This window comes from Camponotus floridanus, unplaced genomic scaffold, assembly GCF_003227725.1.
Source record: "Camponotus floridanus strain SB8 unplaced genomic scaffold, Cflo_v7.5 scaffold32, whole genome shotgun sequence".
NCBI lineage: Eukaryota > Metazoa > Arthropoda > Insecta > Hymenoptera > Formicidae > Camponotus > Camponotus floridanus.
This window is the reverse complement of record NW_020229459.1, coordinates 760,633-780,535: the sequence shown is the minus strand read 5'-3', so window position 1 is coordinate 780,535 and position 19,903 is coordinate 760,633. Positions and strand designations below refer to the sequence as shown.

Sequence of the window (19,903 nt, the reverse complement as noted above, 5' to 3'; positions counted from 1 at the left end):
TCACCTGAAGATTACGTGAAGGTCACCTCCAACTTTTTAAATGGGACACCCTATATATTTTTGCATATTCTCGTAGCTTACCTCAAGATCTTTTCAAAACACTATAATTAAGTATTTTTTTATTAAGTACTTTTCTAGTTATAAGGCTTGAAATAATTTCTTAATTTTACATAAACCATAAAGTATCTAGCAAGATATTCATTTTTCGATTATCTTATCTTAATACTTTTATGTACAAAATAATGAGAGGAATCGATTGGTGTAAAGAAAACACACAGTTGTTTTTAAGAAAAAATATGTAATTGTTAATTACAAATTACATATTTTTTCTTCGAAATAATTATGTGTTTTCTTTACTAATTTTCTTTACCAATTGATTCAAGTTTCTTTTGAACAAAACTTTGAAACTTTACTCGTCAATTTCCAAAAATGGGTTTTCCGAAAAATAAAGCTAATGTGTATAAAGGAAAAATTTCAAATTAAATTTCTTATTTTTTTTTTTATAGAATCACTTTTTTCTCATCGTCAACAATTGGACGACTCCATCTTCAAGATCATAGTCCTACATATTTCTGACGGGATGTACGGCAGAATACATGGATGTTTCATTTTAAAATGAGGAGACTTTTATTATATTATATATCGCTCGAAAAAAAAACTATACATCTTAATGAATAATGAATAGGTAAAACGAGAATACGTGGACACATGGCCAAAGATGTAAACCCTGACAGAACGATTTCCGCGGCTGGGATGGACTAAATGAAAAACGGGAAAAAAAAGTTCAATGTATCGCTTAAAAATGTGCGCTTAAAAATTTTTACACAGTCTTGATAAACATTTTTCTCATCGTCGCGAGTGCCTTTTTATCTTCAAACGTGCACCGTTCATAAATCGTTGCCGATATTTCGAGAGTGTCAAAAGTCAACGAGAGCACAAATATGCTACGTGTGCCATCATATTTTAATGTTGAAATATGTAAATGCTCTTCTTTCTATCTTTTCTTCATGCATTAATTGATGTGCGAATGATTTTTCGGATTTTTTGCAAAATTAAAATTCGCTGTTCCAAGTGAATCGTATATATATGTACAACGTATACGTAGACATAAAATATCAATATTAATATTTTAAATAAAATTTAATTATAAAATATTTTATAATTAAATATTTTATTTAAAATATTTAAAATATTTTATAATTAAATATTTTAAGTATAAAATATTTTACATATATTTTATATAAAATATTTTCTATAAAATATTAATGATTAATATTAATATTTTATATACACGTACATACACTTTAAACGGAGCTTTTATTAAGCAAATATTCGCCATAGAACTGTGGAAATTCTGCGTATGTATACTTGACGTCGACGTGATTGATCGCGGATTAAATTAATTAAAATTAATATTAATTTATTAAAATTAATATTAATTTATTAAAAGTAATTAAAGTTAATTGTTTTATATCGACTCTTTATTTTACAAAGAATTAATTAAATATATAAATCTAATCGCAATTAAAAATCGCCGACTTTAATTGCGATTCTCATTTTAAATACACTTTCCACAGTTTACCTATCTTGTTAATTATCCCCTTCCTCTCTCGCTTTTTTCATCGTATAATGCTTATATAATTTCATGCTAATCAAAGTTTAGAATAAACGCATTTTTCGTGGAGAAAAGAGAGAAAGAGAGAGAGAGAGAGAGAGAGAGCCGATATTTCTTCCGTTCTTTTCATTTTCGTTACAAGTACATCGAATGTAGCGACACATTTAAGATAATATACACTGCATCAAGCGGACACTTGCTTTATCGTCGTGCACGAGCCTATCGAACGCGTCTGCTTCCTCGGATTCGGCAACATATACATATATAAAGTCGCTTACGGAACATCTAGAGAACGAGAGCGTTAGTTATTAATGCGGAATAAAGTTTTCTATTAAACAGTCGACCAGCATATCTGTACACGCGCATCTTCCCCGTGAGCTTTCTCCTCCAAGTTCCTGATCTAGCATTGCAGTCGTATCGCGGATGACAGGCGGGAAATTATATAAACCTCTCCCTCGTAGACTATACACACTTCCATCATATATATTTCACTCCGAGGTACAACTGCGATGCAGAAGCAGCATGATTTTTAATAATTAGACGACGCTATTCTTAGTACCATTATCCGGCAAGCTCGACGATTATGAGAACGCCATGAAAAAGTGATTTCCAGCTGACCTTCGGGAATAAATACATTTTGGCTCGAATGCTCAGCTTGTTGAAAATGTCTCGCGACTTTCTGTTCATTCGTGATGTGAGATGTGGATTTAATGTAAACGTGTTTTAACGCAAGAGAGAGAGAGAGAGCCGGCCGGCGACTGTAGAAAAGTTGCGGTCGCTTACAACAAAAGTTTGAGAGACATTTGTCGGGTAAAAAAAGACGTAATTAAGCGGTGTGAAATGGAAAAAAAACAGCTTACATTCGATTCGTCGAAGCGCTGAATAATATAAATAAATATACTAACAAACTTTGTCATCAGATCTTACATTAATCCATAAAGAACTTGAACTTTTAACGCTCCGTACAAATTACGAGGTCTTATACGGCACAGAACATTGCTGTAATATTGCAGCAATATTGCTGTAAGCATTACAGCAATATTACAGCAACGTTGCTGTAAACATTACAATAATATTGCAGCAATATTGCAGCATTGTCGTAACATTATAGAAATATTTGCAGTAAACATTACAGCAATGTTGCAGCAACATTGTAAACATTACAGCAATATTGTTGTAAATATTACAGAAATATTGCAGCAACATTGTCGTAACATTACAGAAATATTTGCAGCAACATTGTAAACATTACAACAATATTGCAGCAACATTTCTGTAAGCATTGCAGCAATATTGCTGTAAGCATTACAGCAATATTACAGCAACGTTGCTGTAAACATTACAATAATATTGCAGCAATATTGCAGCATTGTCGTAACATTATAGAAATATTTGCAGTAAACATTACAGCAATGTTGCAGCAACATTGTAAACATTACAGCAATATTGTTGTAAATATTACAGAAATATTGCAGCAACATTGTCGTAACATTACAGAAATATTTGCAGCAACATTGTAAACATTACAACAATATTGCAGCAACATTTCTGTAAGCATTGCAGCAATATTGGAGCAACATTGTAATATTTCCGCAATATTACAACAATGTGCTATGGATTTTCTTTACGTATAGGATTATCTTCATGTATCAGTTATAGATACTGCATCAAAATTGCCGTAATAAATATGTATCAATGAATTCTCTTTTATTTGTCTTTCCTTAGTAATAATGTACACTAGGTATTGTGCGCGTAAACGGAAATAAATTAATTAATATTGATTGATAATAATTAATATTGATTTCGTCTTTTCCGAAAACAAAATAGTTGGCTTGAAAAATGGAAAATCAATGAAACCTTTGCCTAAAATTGACGAATCTTATCGACGGAATAATAAGAGATCTGATTGTGCACGCGTGACAAATTTGTAGGATAACGGCTCCAGAAAACAAATGTCTAAAATCATTCTTGCTGATGAAATGAATATTTTTCGAGACTTCATGCGTGTCAAAAAATGAACGAAACGAACAAGAGGGATGCAGAGGAAATTTTTGCGCCAACAATCAAACGTACCGTGTCTCATCTGTCCTTACTCGAACGATTTCTTAAACCCTGTGATTCCTTTCGTACATAAGCGAAATTAAATTGATGAAATTAATTAATTTGCAGCGTCAATAAAGTTTGTTTGAGATAGCGAGATTTGCAAGAAATGCCTTTGAAAAATTCCCAACATCCTTCATATTTTAATTTTTTGAATACTGAACGGTGTACGGTATATTGCACGTTAGAGTGCTCGAGTCTTGGCAAGCAATCTATCTCACAGCACTAACGAACGTGTGCGGATGAAAAAAAAAAAAGTATGATACGACCTCCCGATTTGATGCATTTCAACCTAACGTAGCTCTTAAGTCACGAAAAATAACGAAAATATATCTTATTCTTCTATATTTGGAAAGTAAATCGCAGTCGGACTCGATACATACATACGATACATATTGTGAATGAAGTTATATCCAATTTCAGAGGAGCGCAAACACACGCAGAAGCGTAAAACCCTATCAGCGCAGAGGATCGCACACATTTACACGTCGTGCAGCTGATCGTCGTGCGTCCCGTTACTCGTGTGGCAGCGTAGCTGTCAGTATATCTGCCTACGTATCATGTCGCAATTGCATTAGTTACTCTTGCTTTGCACTTGCACGATTGTCTGAAGATCGACGATGGTCTTCTCCAGCATCTCGAGCCACGAGACGTTGGTCAACGAGCAGCGCAACTGATTTGTACAACTGTTGGCGGTGGTGACCAGACGAGGCGGCGAGACCGCGCCGCTGGTGGCGATCGTCTCCGCCTGAACGTTGCCCGATTTGTGCCTGGCAGTGGCGGCCTTGTCGTCCCCGGAGTCGGAAGACATCGTGTCGTTGACCGTGTCCGCCTTGTCCAGCTCCGCCTCGGAGATATTGTTCTCCATGTCGATATCGTTGATGGGCGCGCACAGGTCCTTGTCGACCGGTTGACCGTCGCCGCACAATCTACGCCGCTTGGAAGGCGACTCGACGTCCGACGACGTACGGCTCTCCTTCACCGTGATAGTCCGTGTTCGCGACAGCAGGGTCTCCAGGGCCGGCAACAGGCTGGAGGATGGCTTCAGTCTTGTGCTGCTGCTGTAAACGAGAGCGAGGGCGCGCAGGTCCCCGGTCAGCCTGTGCGCCGACGCCTCGACGTCCACCGCCTCGACCATCGCCGTCAACGAGCTGACCAGGTTGTCGATGAGCAAGCACGTTTGCTCGGTCAGCACGTGGCCGGCCAGCTTGGGAAAGAAAGTTTTGAGAAAGGCGTGTATCGCCGGCACTCCTAACGACGATCTCTCGTCTAGCAACACTGCGTCCACGTAATCTACCGTGTAGGAAGAACATAGGAGTGACGCTATATGCTTTCTGTCTATATGTGTAGCGGCGTGTACATCTAACCACAACCTAGGAAACAGAGCCAAGTGCAAAGGTACACCTGCAAACATAAGATGAATTAGAATTGGCGCTACTCTCGCGTGGCGTTTAGTTTCTATCACTATTCACCTTCGAAGCCGAGCATAGCGCTCAAATTCACTAACGCGTCCGTCATACAATCGTTATTTATCGCCAATCTACACATGACATCTATTAGTTCGTGATAAGGTAAGTAAAATTCAAGCAGGGCGCTATCGTACTCCGGATCCACTCCTTTCGACGCCTCCAGCTGAGAATGGGGCACCGCCATTTGCACCATGGGCCTGGCGGGTCTGGTGGGCATCTTCCCAGGCGGAGTGGATCTTCGCGGAAGATACGGCCCGGGCGGGACTGCGGCGTGGGATTCCTGAAGGGCTGCGTGGCAGTGCGAGAGTAATGGCGCTAGGATCAGTATTGCTTCGGCAGGAACGAGCATTACCAGCTCTTTTAAAAGGTCTATAGCCAGGTTTCTCATGTCCGGGGGGTTGTACGTGTTCAGTAAGGTTGCCAGCTTGCGAAGTATATCGGGCCACTCTTTGCAGTTGGCGAGAATGTTTCTGGCGTCCGGTCCGTCTCTCGCGGTACGAACGCATCGCACGAGCTCGACAATAATGGCGATCAATTCGGCCAGGTCGCCGGCAACGTGGCAAGCCGTAGCCTCGTGATACATTATATGCAGCATGTGAAATGCTTCGAGGGCCATGCTCAAGCCACCGTTGTAAACAACGTATAAACGATCGTCGTCCGATTCGATAAGAATCCTGAAAAGAGGAAAAGATTAGATGATACAGTCTCAATATTAAGATACAGGGTGTCCTATTTTAAAGGACCCACTCAAATATCTCAGAAACACTGCGTTAAATCGAAAAATGTTTCAAACAAAAGTTATGTGGCTTCAAGGGGGCTATAAGATGGTGTCATTAATTTGACTTTAAATAGTTACTTGAAGATTACGTGAAGGTTACCCTCAATTTTTTAAACGTAACCGCCTATTTTTTATTACATATTCGTGTAGCTTATCTCGAGAGCTTTCCAAAACACTATAATAAACTATTTCTTCATCAAGTACTTTTCGAGTTATGAGGCTTGAAATTATTTCTTAATTTTACAATTTTACAAATCGTAAAATATCTTGTAAAATATTCATTTTTCGATTATTTTACCTTAATACTTTTTTGTACAAAATAATGAGAAGAATCAATTGGTATAAAGAAAACACATAATTGTTTCGAAGAAAAAATATGTAATTTGCAATTAACAATTCCATATTTTTTCTTAAAAATAACTGTATGTTTTCTTTTCACCAAATGATTCCTCTCATTTTTTTGTACATAAAAGTATTAAGATAAGATAATCGAAAAATGAATATTTTACAAGATATTTTATAGTTTATGTAAAAAAATTATGAAATGATTTCAAGCCTCATAGCTCGAAAAGTACTTGATGAAAAAATACTTTATTATAGTGTTTTGGAAAGCTCTCGAGATAAGCTACAAGAATATGTAATAAATAATATGGGATTCCATTTAAAAATTGAAGGTGATCTTCACGTAACTATTCAAGGTTAAATTTTTGCCACCATTTTATGGTCCCCTTGAAACCACACAACTTTTATTTGAAACATTTTTCGATTTAACGCAGTGTTTCTGAGATATTTGAGCAGGTCCTTAAAAATGGGACACCCTGTATATCGTTCTCTCATATTTTTCGTAGAAGATACAATTATAATCATTATGATACCGAAAAGCAGAGATGAGAGTTGCCCAGCATGAACGACCATCGAGTCCTTGTAAGTAAGAGGACAGCGTGCCTCTCCTGAACGATGCGATCTCCGCCTCTTCTTGTTCCGTTTGATCAGGATGTCTCGCGACTAACAACTGCATCAGTTTAAACAGTTCGTCCACCGCCTGTGGAAGGACCGGTTTGAGGAAAGATTTCCAGCAAAATGTTATTCGAGCAAACTAAATAGAAATTGATCCGAATAACGTCAACCTCTACGCTTAATAAGTGATTCTCTGAAGAGCTTACGGTTGAATACTGAGTAGGATGAGGAGTGATATTTTTGAATGCCCATTGGATATTCTGATGCGCGGCCAATTGTCTTGTAAAAGTGCGCGATTGCTGGCAGCAAAGTCGCAAGAGGCCGTAATAAGCGGGTAACATAACTCTGTTAAATAGCACGACATCCTGGTCTTCGTGATCAGCTCTACAATGAACAAGATGCAATTTGTTAAATATAAAAAGAAAATTAATTCTCATGTGTCTTAAATAGTAATTGTGTGCATTTGATTACAGTCTTTGGAATGATATACAGGCTGAATACATCATGTTGCACATGTGCTTTTATACATCTCTTTCATACAGGGTGTCCCATTTCAATCGATCACCCCGAATAACTTTTTTAATTTTGCTTGTAGAAAAAAATGTTTCAGACAAAAGTTGTATGGCTTGAAGGGGGGCATAAGATGGTGTCATTAGTTTGACATTGAAGAGTCATCTGATGGTCACATAAAGATCACCTCCAACTTTTTAAATGAGACACCATATATGCTTTTGGATATTTTTATAGTTCATCTCGAGAGCTTTCCAAAACACTATAATAAAGTATATTTTTATTGAGTAGTTTTCCAGTTATGAGGCTTGAAATCATTTCTTAATTTTACATAAACCGTAAAATAGTAAAATATTCATTTTTCTAGTAAAATATTCATTTTTCGATTATCTTACCTTAATACTTTTATGTACAAAATAATGAGCGGAATCGATTGGTGTAAAGAAAATACACAGTTGTTTTTAAGAAAAAATATGTAATTGCTAATTGCAAGTTACACATTTTTTTTAAAAAACAACTACATGTTTTCTTTACACCATTCGATTCCTCTCATTATTTTATACGTAAAAATATTAAGGTAAGATAATCGAAAAATGAATATTTTATTAGATATTTTACGATTTATGTAAAATTAAGAAATGATTTCAAGTCTCATAACTCGGAAAGCACTCAATAGAAAAATACTTCATTATAGCGTTTTAAAAAGATCTTGAGGTAAGCTACGAGAATATGCAAAAGTATATAGGGTGTCCCATTTGAAAAGTTGGAGGTGATCTTCACGTGATCTTCAAACGACTTTTCAAGATAAAATCAATGACACCATCTTATGTCCCCCTTCAAGCCATACAACTTTTGTCTGAAACATTTTTTTCTATAATCAAAATTAAAAAAGTTATACGGGGTGATCGATTAAAATGGGACACCCTGTATAACCCAGCAAACCCCAAATAACAATTGTATAACTGTTAGTTATTATATTGTCGAAATTACAATCAACAGTGATATAAATGATACTTGGTGTTTTGCTGGGAAGCGACACAATTTTGTAATAATTGTTTAAAAACAAAATTTCTGCAAAATACATAAAAATTCAGGAGATGTAAGAACCAGATGACAAAGTGTGTGATACTCACAATATGTAATTAAATGCAATATTCTTAGTTATGTGAGGATTGTGGAGTATCATAGCGACATTCTCTGGGCAATCGGAGCAGACGTGATACCAGAACAAGAGAACCGCCTGCTTGTTGTGATGCACCGGGATACTCGGTTCCGAGAGCTTCGGGTGGAAAAGCGTCCATAGGTCATTGAGATACTGCCCAAACTGCGAATGAAGCAATCAGACATTTATCTATTCACTCAGACTCGCTAGACCTCTCTCTCTTGCTCTACAAGAGAGGATCACCCAACATTAACTCACCATTAACTTTTCGGTTTTGGAGACTACGCAGTATGTGAGCAATGCAAAGTAGGCAGTGAGTTTCATTGTACCGTGAGTTTGTATGTCGATGTAATGTCGCGCGGGTTGCAGTAGTCTCAAGAGCGCCGTATATATCTGATGCAGGATCAGAGTAGCCTCCGGTGACAGTTGGAGCTCTCTGGACGAGTTGCAGCCAAGATTGAGCCGATGAGCGGTGCGGTAACCCTGTCGAAAGTGGGTGGAAGGGACCAATGACACCAGTAGAAAGGCTGCGGCTGAACGAACTCTCTGATTGGAATGCTCGAGGAGGAAGTGCTGGAGCCAGGTGTCGAGTCCTTGCAGGACCCAGGCGTGCGCCAGCTTGCTCCTCGTCACCGCGAGAGCCAACCACTCGAGGGCGCCATGAGGAGCGACTCTCGCCGCTTCCCAGACCCTACCCAGGATCAGTTGGGTCATGCAGGGCAGCCCGCTTAGTCCCGAGCTCTCCGTCAAAAGGGTTAGTAGCTTGAAAAAGGGTTGGCATACGTCCGTGTGCTTCATTATCGCCTGGAATATCATCGTGACGACGTGTATGGCTAGTCTATCGTTCCAACGGCACAACGATTGAATCAAGTTTCTGGTCTGAGTGAGATTAATGACGTCCCTCGTTTGTTGGTACAGAAAGGGGAAGCCTTTGCCACCTGCCACGGCGCTCAAATCCGCTGGCGACAGGGCCAGTCTATGATCCTGGCCTCTGCTGCGCTCGACCAAGTAGGCAATCAACATAATCATCTTATCCAGGGACGCGGGTCGGAGTTTCTCCGAAGGCACGGTCACTATTTCCTCCTCCTCCTCCTCTTCGCTAACCGCGTCGACGAACTCGTGCGTCTTGTGTCCGAGATAAAAGTTCACCATCGTAGAGATGGCCTGCACCCTGATGAGGAAGACAGCCTCGTCGTCGCCCATCTTGCTGAACTCGTACAAGAAGCTAAAGTACTCGGTGAGATGCTTGAGGTGCTGCTTGGCGTGTTCCATCAGCGACAGCAACATCCTGACGAATCGCGTGACGCAGGATCGCGTGCCCACGGTGTTGACATCGTTCTCCTCGTCGCAGAGAAGATACAGAGGCACCTGAGTAGCGCGCAATCGTTGAATCACGTGGATGCAGAGCCGCTGAAACATCTGCCTGACCATCTGATTAGGACACTTGACTAGAATCTGAATAGGCCACCACGAGTCGCCGGCCATCCGCTCGAGGAACCTCGCGCAAGCGCCCGTCGATCCGTTGAATTGTTTCGTCAACAGTTCCACCCACTGCACCATCGTCGGCTTCTCCTTGGCGTGTATGAAGGTTTCCATAAAGAAGGACGTCGACAGCTCCGCGGACATCTCCGTGATGTCCGGCTGCACGGACAGCAGCGTCTGGGGGATGTAGCCGCATACCTGCCACATGAATCCGAAGTACGTGTGCTCGAATATATTCTTGTCCTGTAAAAAGTGCATGTTGTCCTGCCAGATCCAGTCTTCCAGCTCCTTGTTGAGCTCCAGCGGCGGCAGCTTGTTGACGTTATTGCGCACCAACGAGGACGACGGTCGTCCACTGTTATTATCCGCACTGTTATCAGCTGTGGGACTCGACACGGTAGCCTCCTCTTCTTTCGTGTCGCCAGGATCGGCGCACCACTCGTAGAACAACATGTACGCCGAATTGGTCTTCTCGAAGCTGAAGTCCATAAACTTGTCCGTCACCGAGTCGTACGTCTTGCTGGTCATCTCGCCGCCGAAGCACTCGGCCGCGATCTGATTCGGATCGAACGGCTTGACCTCGGCGTCGTTGAACAGGAACCACTTGTCCTTGTTGGGGGACGTGCGATCCCTGATGAAGCTGTAATAATGCCCACCGTCCGCAGTCCCCGTATGAACAGTCACGCCGATCAGATCGTATTGATAGTGCTCCATTTCCTCCTGCTGTACCTGGTCCTCCACGTCGTCCACCAGTAAGGATCTCGAGTGGCCATCGTTCTCGGATTTTCTCTTCTCGGACGACACCGCCTTCTTCTCGTCCTGATAATGCTGCGGCATCAGCTTCTTCTCGACGTAACCGGACATGTCGAGTCTAAGAGGGAAGCTGAAGTGCGTGTTGACCTTCTCCTTCAACATGGTGCCCATGTTGAAGGTGTAGCGCATCGTATTGAAGCACAATATATGAGGGAGTTTCTTGAAACACGCTCGTTTCTCAGCGCGCGCCTTCTTCCCACACTGCGAGCACGTGTACATGTTGTCGCCCTCCAACGTATCCTTGACCGTGACCTCGTCCAAGCTCTCGTAGAGGTTCCTCATGTCCGCCACCTGGCAACGGACGGTGTAGAATTCCTCCAGGGTCCTGCTAACGTGCTCACAATCGAGCGAGACGACGTTGTTGGATATCACGCCGCAGAACAGCGTCTTGACCAAGTTTTTCAGGTCGGCGGTCATCTCCTCCAACTTGGAGACGAGATCGATGAAGAATTCGGCCATGTCTTTTTGCTCGCCAGTGTTCAGCGGCTCGTGGTTCATCGTATACACGCGACAGAAGCTCCTCGGGTTGTACGCCTTCCTCTCGGACTCTAATAGATACGCAAACATCCTCTGCAGTTCTCGCAGGGTCAGCTGATGCTTGTTGGCACGACTGCAATCAGCGCCCAGGATGGACACGCGCGCCTGCGGCATCATGTACAGATGTTGCATGCAACTGGCCATGTAACACGTCGCGCCAAGATTCGTCAAGCCTACGTAGCCGCAATCGGAGCGTCCATCTTCGTGGGGCCAGTAATCCCACGGGTACGGAGAATGCGGTCCTGGACGGTGCTGGGCAAGTAACTTCTCGTGCAGGATTCTGTAATTATCAGGCGCCGATTTCACCAGCTCGACTAGAAGGTCGAAAGCGGCCGACCTGGACGCTTGGCTCTTACACTTGGGCACGTGCTTGCTCCGTGGATTCGGCAAGGCAAACAGAAAGTCGAATACCTGGTCCAACAGATTCTGCCCGATCTTCCCCTGTTTGCAGGGAGGGTTATGCGTCATGATGTTGCACGTGAGATTAATCAATCCAACCAAAGCGTCGTCTTCCACCGTGTTGTGCCGCGTCTCCAGGTGTCCCCGATCGAGTACGGAGTCGATCACGCGAATGGCCAGCGCCTCGAGGTCGATAGTCGTGCCGGAAGTCTCGTCCGTACTTTCTCGAATCGCCTCGTCCGGCAGAGAATCCACCAGGCGACATACCAACCAAAAGTAGTCCTTACAAGCTGGTCCATAGGGCTCCTTTCCCTCGTCCAGGACTGGATGCAGATGCAGGGGCAAGTCCGGTTTGCGGTGAGAGGGTTGCATAGCTTCGGCGATCACGAGATGCTCCAGCAGAGTGTTTAACATGGGTACTATCAACCCCGGCATCTGTTCCGAGTTGTCATCCTCCACTCCAGTGCTACCTAAACATAGTTTGTATAGAGCCGTGCATACCTCGCGTCTCACTGCTGGCTCGGGATCTTCCAGTATCAGTCTACGCAGCCATGTTTTCCCGAAAGGCTCGGACGAGGAGAAAAGATATTGTCGTACCGTTGGATTGCTGTGCACCCAGCAAACCAACAGCGCCATGGCGTAATGTATCACTTGTGATCGTCCAAAGAGTCCGGTCTTGTAATGATTTGGATCGAGTGGTAACGAGGCGTCATTTAAAATACTCGTTATCCTTGGCATGACTGTGTCCACATTCATCATTCTGAGCATGGCCTCGCTCAGCTTGGGCACCAACAGCGGCTTGTCCGTTTTATTGCGTTTCTTTTCCTCTTTCACGACGCCCAGATGACAAAGTTGCTTCAACAAACTGGCGAGGCAATCTTGCTGCCATTCGCTGCCATCTCCCTGCTCCAGACAACCTGACATAAAGATATCGAAGAGGTGTCGGAGTCCACCGTGTTGTACAAACAGCGTAGACCAAGCCACGTCTTTCTCCTTGTCATCCTGATTGTCGTCCGCGTCCCCGCCACCTTGATGAGCCGACGCAACGGTTGATGAAGCGGTGGAGTTGCTCGATGACGGTTGACTCGTCGTACCTCGTCGACTCAAAGACTCGACTATGTAAAGGGAATACATCAGCTTTTGCGGACTCGCCGGATCGAGTAGTTCTTGAAGGGATGTCTCGCCGAGTTTTTGGAAACCTCGCAATAAAGTTGGGCTCGTCGGTAGCAGAGTAAGCGTGTCCCAAACCCTCCTCGAGAGTACTTGCGCCTTCGTATGAGGTATCTCTTGCCCACCCTTCACGGTCGTCTTCATCGCGCTGAGTGTTCTCATTAGCGTAAACAGCTGCTCAAAGTACTGCGGTCGGAGCAACAGTAAGGTTGGCAACGATTCTCTAGGAGGGGGTGGTAATAGTGAGGGTGAATCCATGTCCCGTTTGCTGCAGCGACCACCGCCACCGTTACCTCTACTGGCACCAGGTGAAATAAATACCAATTGTCCATCCTTGAAGCCCATTTCTTGCAGGGTCTTTTCGTCAAAGTCGATAGTTAATTCTTGCCCCTGAGTGATCATTCTGATGGGACCATCTGTAAGCAACGATCCCAAAACCGAGCCGCCATTCTGGCTGGCGTTCGCAGAAACCGCGGACTTTTCTTGAGTATTCTGCGTATCGTCCCACCATTTGGCTACTTCAGCTCGCAAATCCGCCACGTAATCGGTGTTGAGAAGAGTGAAACTCGTTTTCTCCGGTATACCAGCAGGTTGCACAAAGATTCTCAATTGTTGGCCTTTGTCGGATGTATTCATAGCTACGTAGCATTGGCTGGCAACGCCTCTGCCTTCCAACACCCAGCGGCGCAAGTGATAGGCGTAGCGTTTTCGAAAAGCTTCCAAGTGCGTCCTCAGCAGGAGCAGGGCGCGCTGTATGCAGCGCAAACTGGCCTCTTCGTTGCTCTCGAGATCGGCGCTGGCCGCCGCGAGATGCGTCATGCACTGGGAAACAAACTCCGCCTCTTGCGTTAGCTGTCGCGACATGTAATAGCCGTTGAGGTACTGTATAGCTGCCATACTGACGTCAGTGCTTTTCGCTTTCAAGGCGATCCGCCACAAGAAGTCCATACCTACCGAGTCCACATCTCTTAATGGTCTGTCCAGATGCGCCGCAGCCAAGCGCGCCAAATTGCACAATTGCTGAAACAGACTTAGGCCTGTCATACTGATAGTTTCCGGTGGTAGGCTCGGTAATTTGCGCATGCATAAATGCTTGAGTGTATCCATCCCCAAGGCGTGTTGCTCCGTAGACTTTGCTTGACTGAGCAACCAACTGAAGAGCTCGTCCGCGCAGATTGGATCTTGCGATAAGCATTGCCATAGTATATCCACTTGTTCTAAACTCAAACGGAAGCAATCGGGCGAACCTAAAGGCGAGAAGATCGACGACAGAAATTGTAGTCTGACTTGTATTTCCGTCTGGTGCGAATACAAATTGCTCTTGGGTCCCGTGCTGGTGTACGTCTTCAAGTTATTGAAGAAATGTTTCATCATGCCGCGCTCACGATCGGCCCAGGTCGTAATCGTATGCGCGTCCATCGCACCAAATTGCTGGAAGCTCGCGAGCAGCTTTGGTAACAATCTTAGAGACACAACCACGGAATGATTGGTCGCCAGGTTCTCTAGGCAGCCTTCTATGAATTTCATCGGGATCAAGCGATCGACGTTAAAACACAAGAGATTGCACAGAGCCTTCTCCGCCTCCAAAGCTAGGCCTTCGCCCAGCTGCCCGATCTTGTCATCTTGAAGAAGATCCCACAGCAATGTATTACCTGGCTTACAAACTGTATCCAGATTAAATTGCGAGCTCAATCTAGTGGCCGTTTGCCGAGCAGCTCGCACTTGCGGCGGTTGGCAAACCGATCTTCTAATCATGGCCGAGTGCGAGTGATGAGGATGATAGGCTTGCATTTGAATAGCGGTCAGATGACGCGCCGCCAACTGGGCCAATTCTTCCTCGCAACCGCTTTCCTCGCCGTCAAAGTCGGCCATGTTCTTTTCACTCTTGTTCGATATTCTGCTGCTGTAGGAGCCTTCTTCGTCGGAGAGCATCTCATCCAAGCCTGAAGGCAGGAACGTGGGACCGGTGGCGTGCACTAGGCCGGCTAGTTCAGATATCACCGCTCCAGGACCGTCCGCGGCAGCGAGAACCCCCGCCACGTCGCTGTCGTCCTCGTCGTGTGAACTGTCCGCCGAGTCAGCCGCTCGGTCCACGTTGTATCCCACTATAGACATGTATTTATTCTTGTTGGCGCGTCTCAGTAGCGCCGCCGTGGTCGGAACTTGCTGGTCGTTTGGGTCCAGAGCTATCGCTTGTTGCTTGACGCGGTCCAACGCGTCGACGCTCTTCGATTCGTCTAAGGAAGTTAAAGCGCCCACGTCCAAACTGCTGTTTAGCACATCTTCCGTTCTGCCTTTCGCATCTACGAGCAAATCCTTGGATTTCACAGCATCGTCTTGACCGACGATGGCTTCCAGCGCTTTCTCAACGGCGCTCAAGGAACGCTTCTGCGGTCTCTTTCGCTTGCGCAGGATCTTTCGCTTTTTCTTCTCGTGTACAAACATTTCCTCCGTATTGGATTTCTCCGTGTCCGCTTCGGCGTCGGATCCGCTCTGCTTATTTTTGATATCCTCGCGAATAGCACTCGCCGATGAATCTTTAGGCAATTCTCTATTGCAGTCAAATTTTTCAGAATTTAAGTCTTCGATTTCATTAAGACTCGACTCGATGGTGGTGGTCGTCAGATTCTTTCCTTTGTAATGTCCTAAAGATACAACAGACGTATTAGACATTTAATTGAACAAGTTACGTACTAGGAAGACTAGAACCAGGAGACCGAACTATGCCTGATTAGAGCCACCAAACTGTACCGAAAAAGTTATCATTTCCAAATTTGTCCACTTGTAGCTCTGGCTACTTTATAAGCTACCGAAAAATACGCGAGTCTTGAAGTAATTGGTTTATAATAATTTCAAAATAAATGACTTCAAAGAAGACTTTAAAATGTGCTTTGTAAGTAGTAGCATTTTAGAAAAATAATAGTTATCTCATTATAACTGAGGCAATACGTACAATATCCTTACACATCTGAAAGATGTTGATGATAGACATACGAGTCTTGGACCTTGATTTACGACTGTATCAAAAGTTCGGCTTCACTCTATCAAGCCTAGTTCGGTCTCCTGGTCTCTAGTCTTCACATTACCTTCGCCATCGCTGCTATCGGCCCTTGCTTGTTTTCTAGGCGACGGTCCATCGGACAGAGTCGGACTAGGCTCCTCCTCATCGTCTTCCGGACTACTGCCGTCCATACCACTCGGATCACTGCTACTACTTCCACCAACTCCGCTGGTGCTCCTCAAAATTTCCCTGTTCTTCATCACCAGACCCCTCGGATAAGCCGAACGACCGGACGTCCAGATAAATTTGATCAAGGCAGACGCCAGGAACAAGCTTTGCTCCGTGTGATCCTTAGGTTCTAGTTTTCCTAGCAAAGAGTATAGGTGAAGTACAGGAGTGGGAGCCAGATGTTTGACCAAGGGTGCCAACAGATCGTAAACTGGACGACCGCAGTGCTTCAATTGCGCGGCTTGCCACATGGTGTCCATGTCCGAGGACGTAATTCTACCCTCCATGGCTAGGAAGCTTAATATAATGTGACTCTGCTTGATAACCTCTACGTGTAAGTTTGGTCCGAATATGTGAGCTATAATGTTGTTCTCGGTCAACCAGGCGGCAAGCGCATGGCCCACTTGCTCGACCTCGGCAACGGTCTCGCTGTTGCAGAGCTCGTTGGAAGCCGTGATGTGAGCGTTTATCTGGGCTACGCCAGCCAGCCTCATAGTCAAAGTTGTACTAGTAAAGTATTTAAATGCCAGGTCGAGCCCATCGCGGTCGAAGCTCGGTAATACGGCGTCTATTGGATCCTTGACCGCGCTCCACATGAAATCTAGGAAAGTTTACGAGATGAATAATGCGAATCGCGTGAACCTTGAGAGTCTTTTAGCTTCATAAACGTACCTGCCATTGTCCTGACAGCAGGAGTACGCAATTCCTTGTCCCCTAAACGACACATGTACTTCATAACACGACTGCGTAATGGTATAAATAGTTGAATGACGCTACCGTAGTTTAACCAAAGTTTCAGATTACAAATAACTGCAACCATAGAATGCGCAAGGCTAACAGGCAGTGTGCTTTCCATATCGAAACAAGCGGACATCAAATTAAAGCCTCCTTGATGGCAAAATATAGATACAGCACGGATCAAAGGCGCTGGCACCTCGGGATCGTGCGGTTCGCAGTAGCCACCTTCGTCCTATCAATTAGAAGTGTTATAAAGTTCAATAAAATTAAATAAAATAATAATATAATAAATAATATAATATATAATAAATAATAATATTAATAATAATATTTAATATATGATAAATAATATAATAATATTAATAATAATAAATAATAATAATATTTAATATATAATAAATAATATAATAAAATAATAAAATAAAATAATGAATAAATAATATAATAATAATAATATAATAAATAATGATAATAAAATTAATAATAATAATAAATAACAATATTTAATATATGATAAATAATATAATAAATAATATAATAAATTCAATAAAAATTGTGTATAATGAACAGCAACATAATCTGTGAATCGCACAAGAGTCTTACCTTGACAGGAGCTAAAGGATTGATTACACCGCCGTGTTTCATAGCGATATAGAGAGGAAAGTTTAATAAAAAAATTTTCGAGAGGAGATGAAACAATCTTTCCCTATCCTGCTGCGACCAGCTCTGTTTCGTCTGAGCTTCCACTTGTGCATCACTTGCGTTATCGCTGGACTTTCGCTTACTATTCTTCTCTTCCTCCTCTTTCCCCTCTTCAACAGCCTCCTTGGCGACATCTTCATTTTGCTGTATCACTTGTAACTGTTGTAATGTACAGAGTACGATGCTCTGAGTTAGTCTTATAAACCGATCAAAATTTTTAATTTCACGATAACAGCACATACATTGCCTGGAAAAGAAAAAGAAAGGGTCACGATGTAAACATATTTCATATCTAAATATTTGCAAGAAAATCAATTAAAAAACAACAAAAATATTTGCAATAAAATCAATAAAAAAAAATAAATATTTTGTAATAAAGTTGATTAAATTCTTTCATTATTATTTTATTAATATTCTTGATTAAATTCTTTCATTATTATTTTATTATTTATTATCATTATTACTTTATTAATATTCTTTCATTATTATAGTAGCAGTGTTCACTAAAGTAGTTATTATTGTGAAGCAGTTATTCTTGTCACTGTAGCGATTCGCTTTCACAAAAAATTTTCATGTTTATCCAGAATTTAAATAAATTTCGATAATTGTTTTAATGATTAGATAACTGATTAGATAATTTATCTGTGTGATAAATTAAGCATCGATAAATTTCCACACATGGGACATATTGTTGTAGTCTTGAAAATGTCATTGCATTGTTTCGTAGTGGTTTTTACTTGAGGATGTCATCTTTGCAGGAAAAGTAAAGATAAGAGATGGAATGAATTAACACACCTTTGCACCCATTGATTAACATAATGCAATGTCGTGTCGACGTCCGTTATGCATAACGTCGCCAGTGCATCCTGTTCCTTCGACGAACGTTCGTCATCTGAAAAAATTAAACGTTAGAAATGGTAATAAAAAATTTCCTTTGAAAATGTAAATTAAAATTAATTTAATGTAACATAAATTAAAAGTATATTTGCAAGAAATTATATCTCTATTGCATCTTTCGTTTCGATAAATAAATAAATATACAGTTTCGAAAAATCGCAAAAAAATATTTTCACATTAATCAATATTATTTTCGAAAATATTGAAAAATCTTTCAAAAAATACAAACTCAGAGTCATCGAGAAAAGAATACAAACTTCAACGGGAATTATTCGAGGAGCGTGTTGATGAAACATTGCAACACGTGTACGCTCGAAAATTCGATTTTAGGGAGAAATCCTGAGGGAAGCCGGCTCCCAGGATCAGGACGAGGGCTCGAAAAATGCGAGACTCCCTCGAAGCTGACGATAATAAATAAAATAGCCCGAGAGAAGCTAAAGAAGAGTCGCTCTGGACGTTCTTGGCCACCGAAGGGTCCCCCAAACTAAGGTTATAGGACGCTATTTCGCGGTTTCCTGCTTCTCCCGAGAGGGAGATCCAGCGCGAGAAGTGCCTCCCGACCCGGACTCGTCGACCACGCTCCTCCAGGACGACCTCCCCCCCGCGCAGGACCCGCTCCCTCGGGGGAGCCGCGGGTGGGATAGGTTAAGAATCGGGGAACGGAAGCGCGCTACTGTACGATCCTCGCACTTACAGGAGAGCAGAAGATCGTGAAAGTCGACGCACACATCGCACATGGTGTCCAGGTCCTTTCAGCCCAGCGAGAGGCTCTCGGTCACGTCAAGTTCATCACTCGCGCCCGTCACCGATCCACGTCTCGCCGCGACAACGGTGACAATATTATTAAACATCCCCCGTGCTCGCTCGACCGTCCCCGAGCATCGCCACCATATTGCTTTCGTGCGGCAAGGCTGCGCTGCGCGTCCACTCGGCGCTCACTTCGGACAGTTCGGACGCCTGGCCGTGGACGGGTCGCGGGGGAGGGAAAAAAAAGGGACTCGGGGGACGGAGGAGCGATGCGGGAGACGCGAAGGATCCTCGAGGACTCTGGATCGTGGGAAAGGATCGCCGATATCGGCGCACGCCGCGCAGATCGGGCTAATTAATTATCCAACGTTCGCCGAGGCGAGTGTCTATTGTGACAGAACACAGCTGATCGCCGCCATGTTGGATCGCCGGGCGCGTCGAGATTTAAAAATCGAGCTCGCGCGCACTTTCCCGGAAGCGATTTCAGTTCGCGAATCGCGAATTCCAACTGTATTATTCTCTTCTCTCGTGTCATGAGAGCGTTGTTTTTTAAGAAAAAATATGTAATTTGCAATTTACATTTTGGATTTTTCTTTTA

At 43.1% G+C, this 19,903-nt stretch overlaps 1 protein-coding gene across 1 annotated transcript; it reads right to left on the bottom strand.

The window, feature by feature from the left end:
* Positions 1 to 1,296: 1,296 nt before the first annotated feature.
* Positions 1,297 to 19,747, bottom strand: LOC105259539 (ubiquitin carboxyl-terminal hydrolase 34). Its single transcript, XM_011271526.3, has 11 exons — positions 19,253 to 19,747; positions 18,457 to 18,553; positions 17,563 to 17,908; positions 16,894 to 17,191; positions 16,079 to 16,822; positions 8,850 to 15,637; positions 8,563 to 8,753; positions 7,126 to 7,303; positions 6,838 to 7,004; positions 5,188 to 5,858; positions 1,297 to 5,119 (listed from the first exon to the last, which is right to left on the bottom strand). The coding sequence occupies exons 1-11, from the start codon at positions 19,293 to 19,295 to the stop codon at positions 4,290 to 4,292; spliced, it is 10,353 nt and encodes a 3,450-aa protein (XP_011269828.1). The 5' UTR covers positions 19,296 to 19,747; the 3' UTR covers positions 1,297 to 4,289.
* Positions 19,748 to 19,903: the final 156 nt, after the last annotated feature.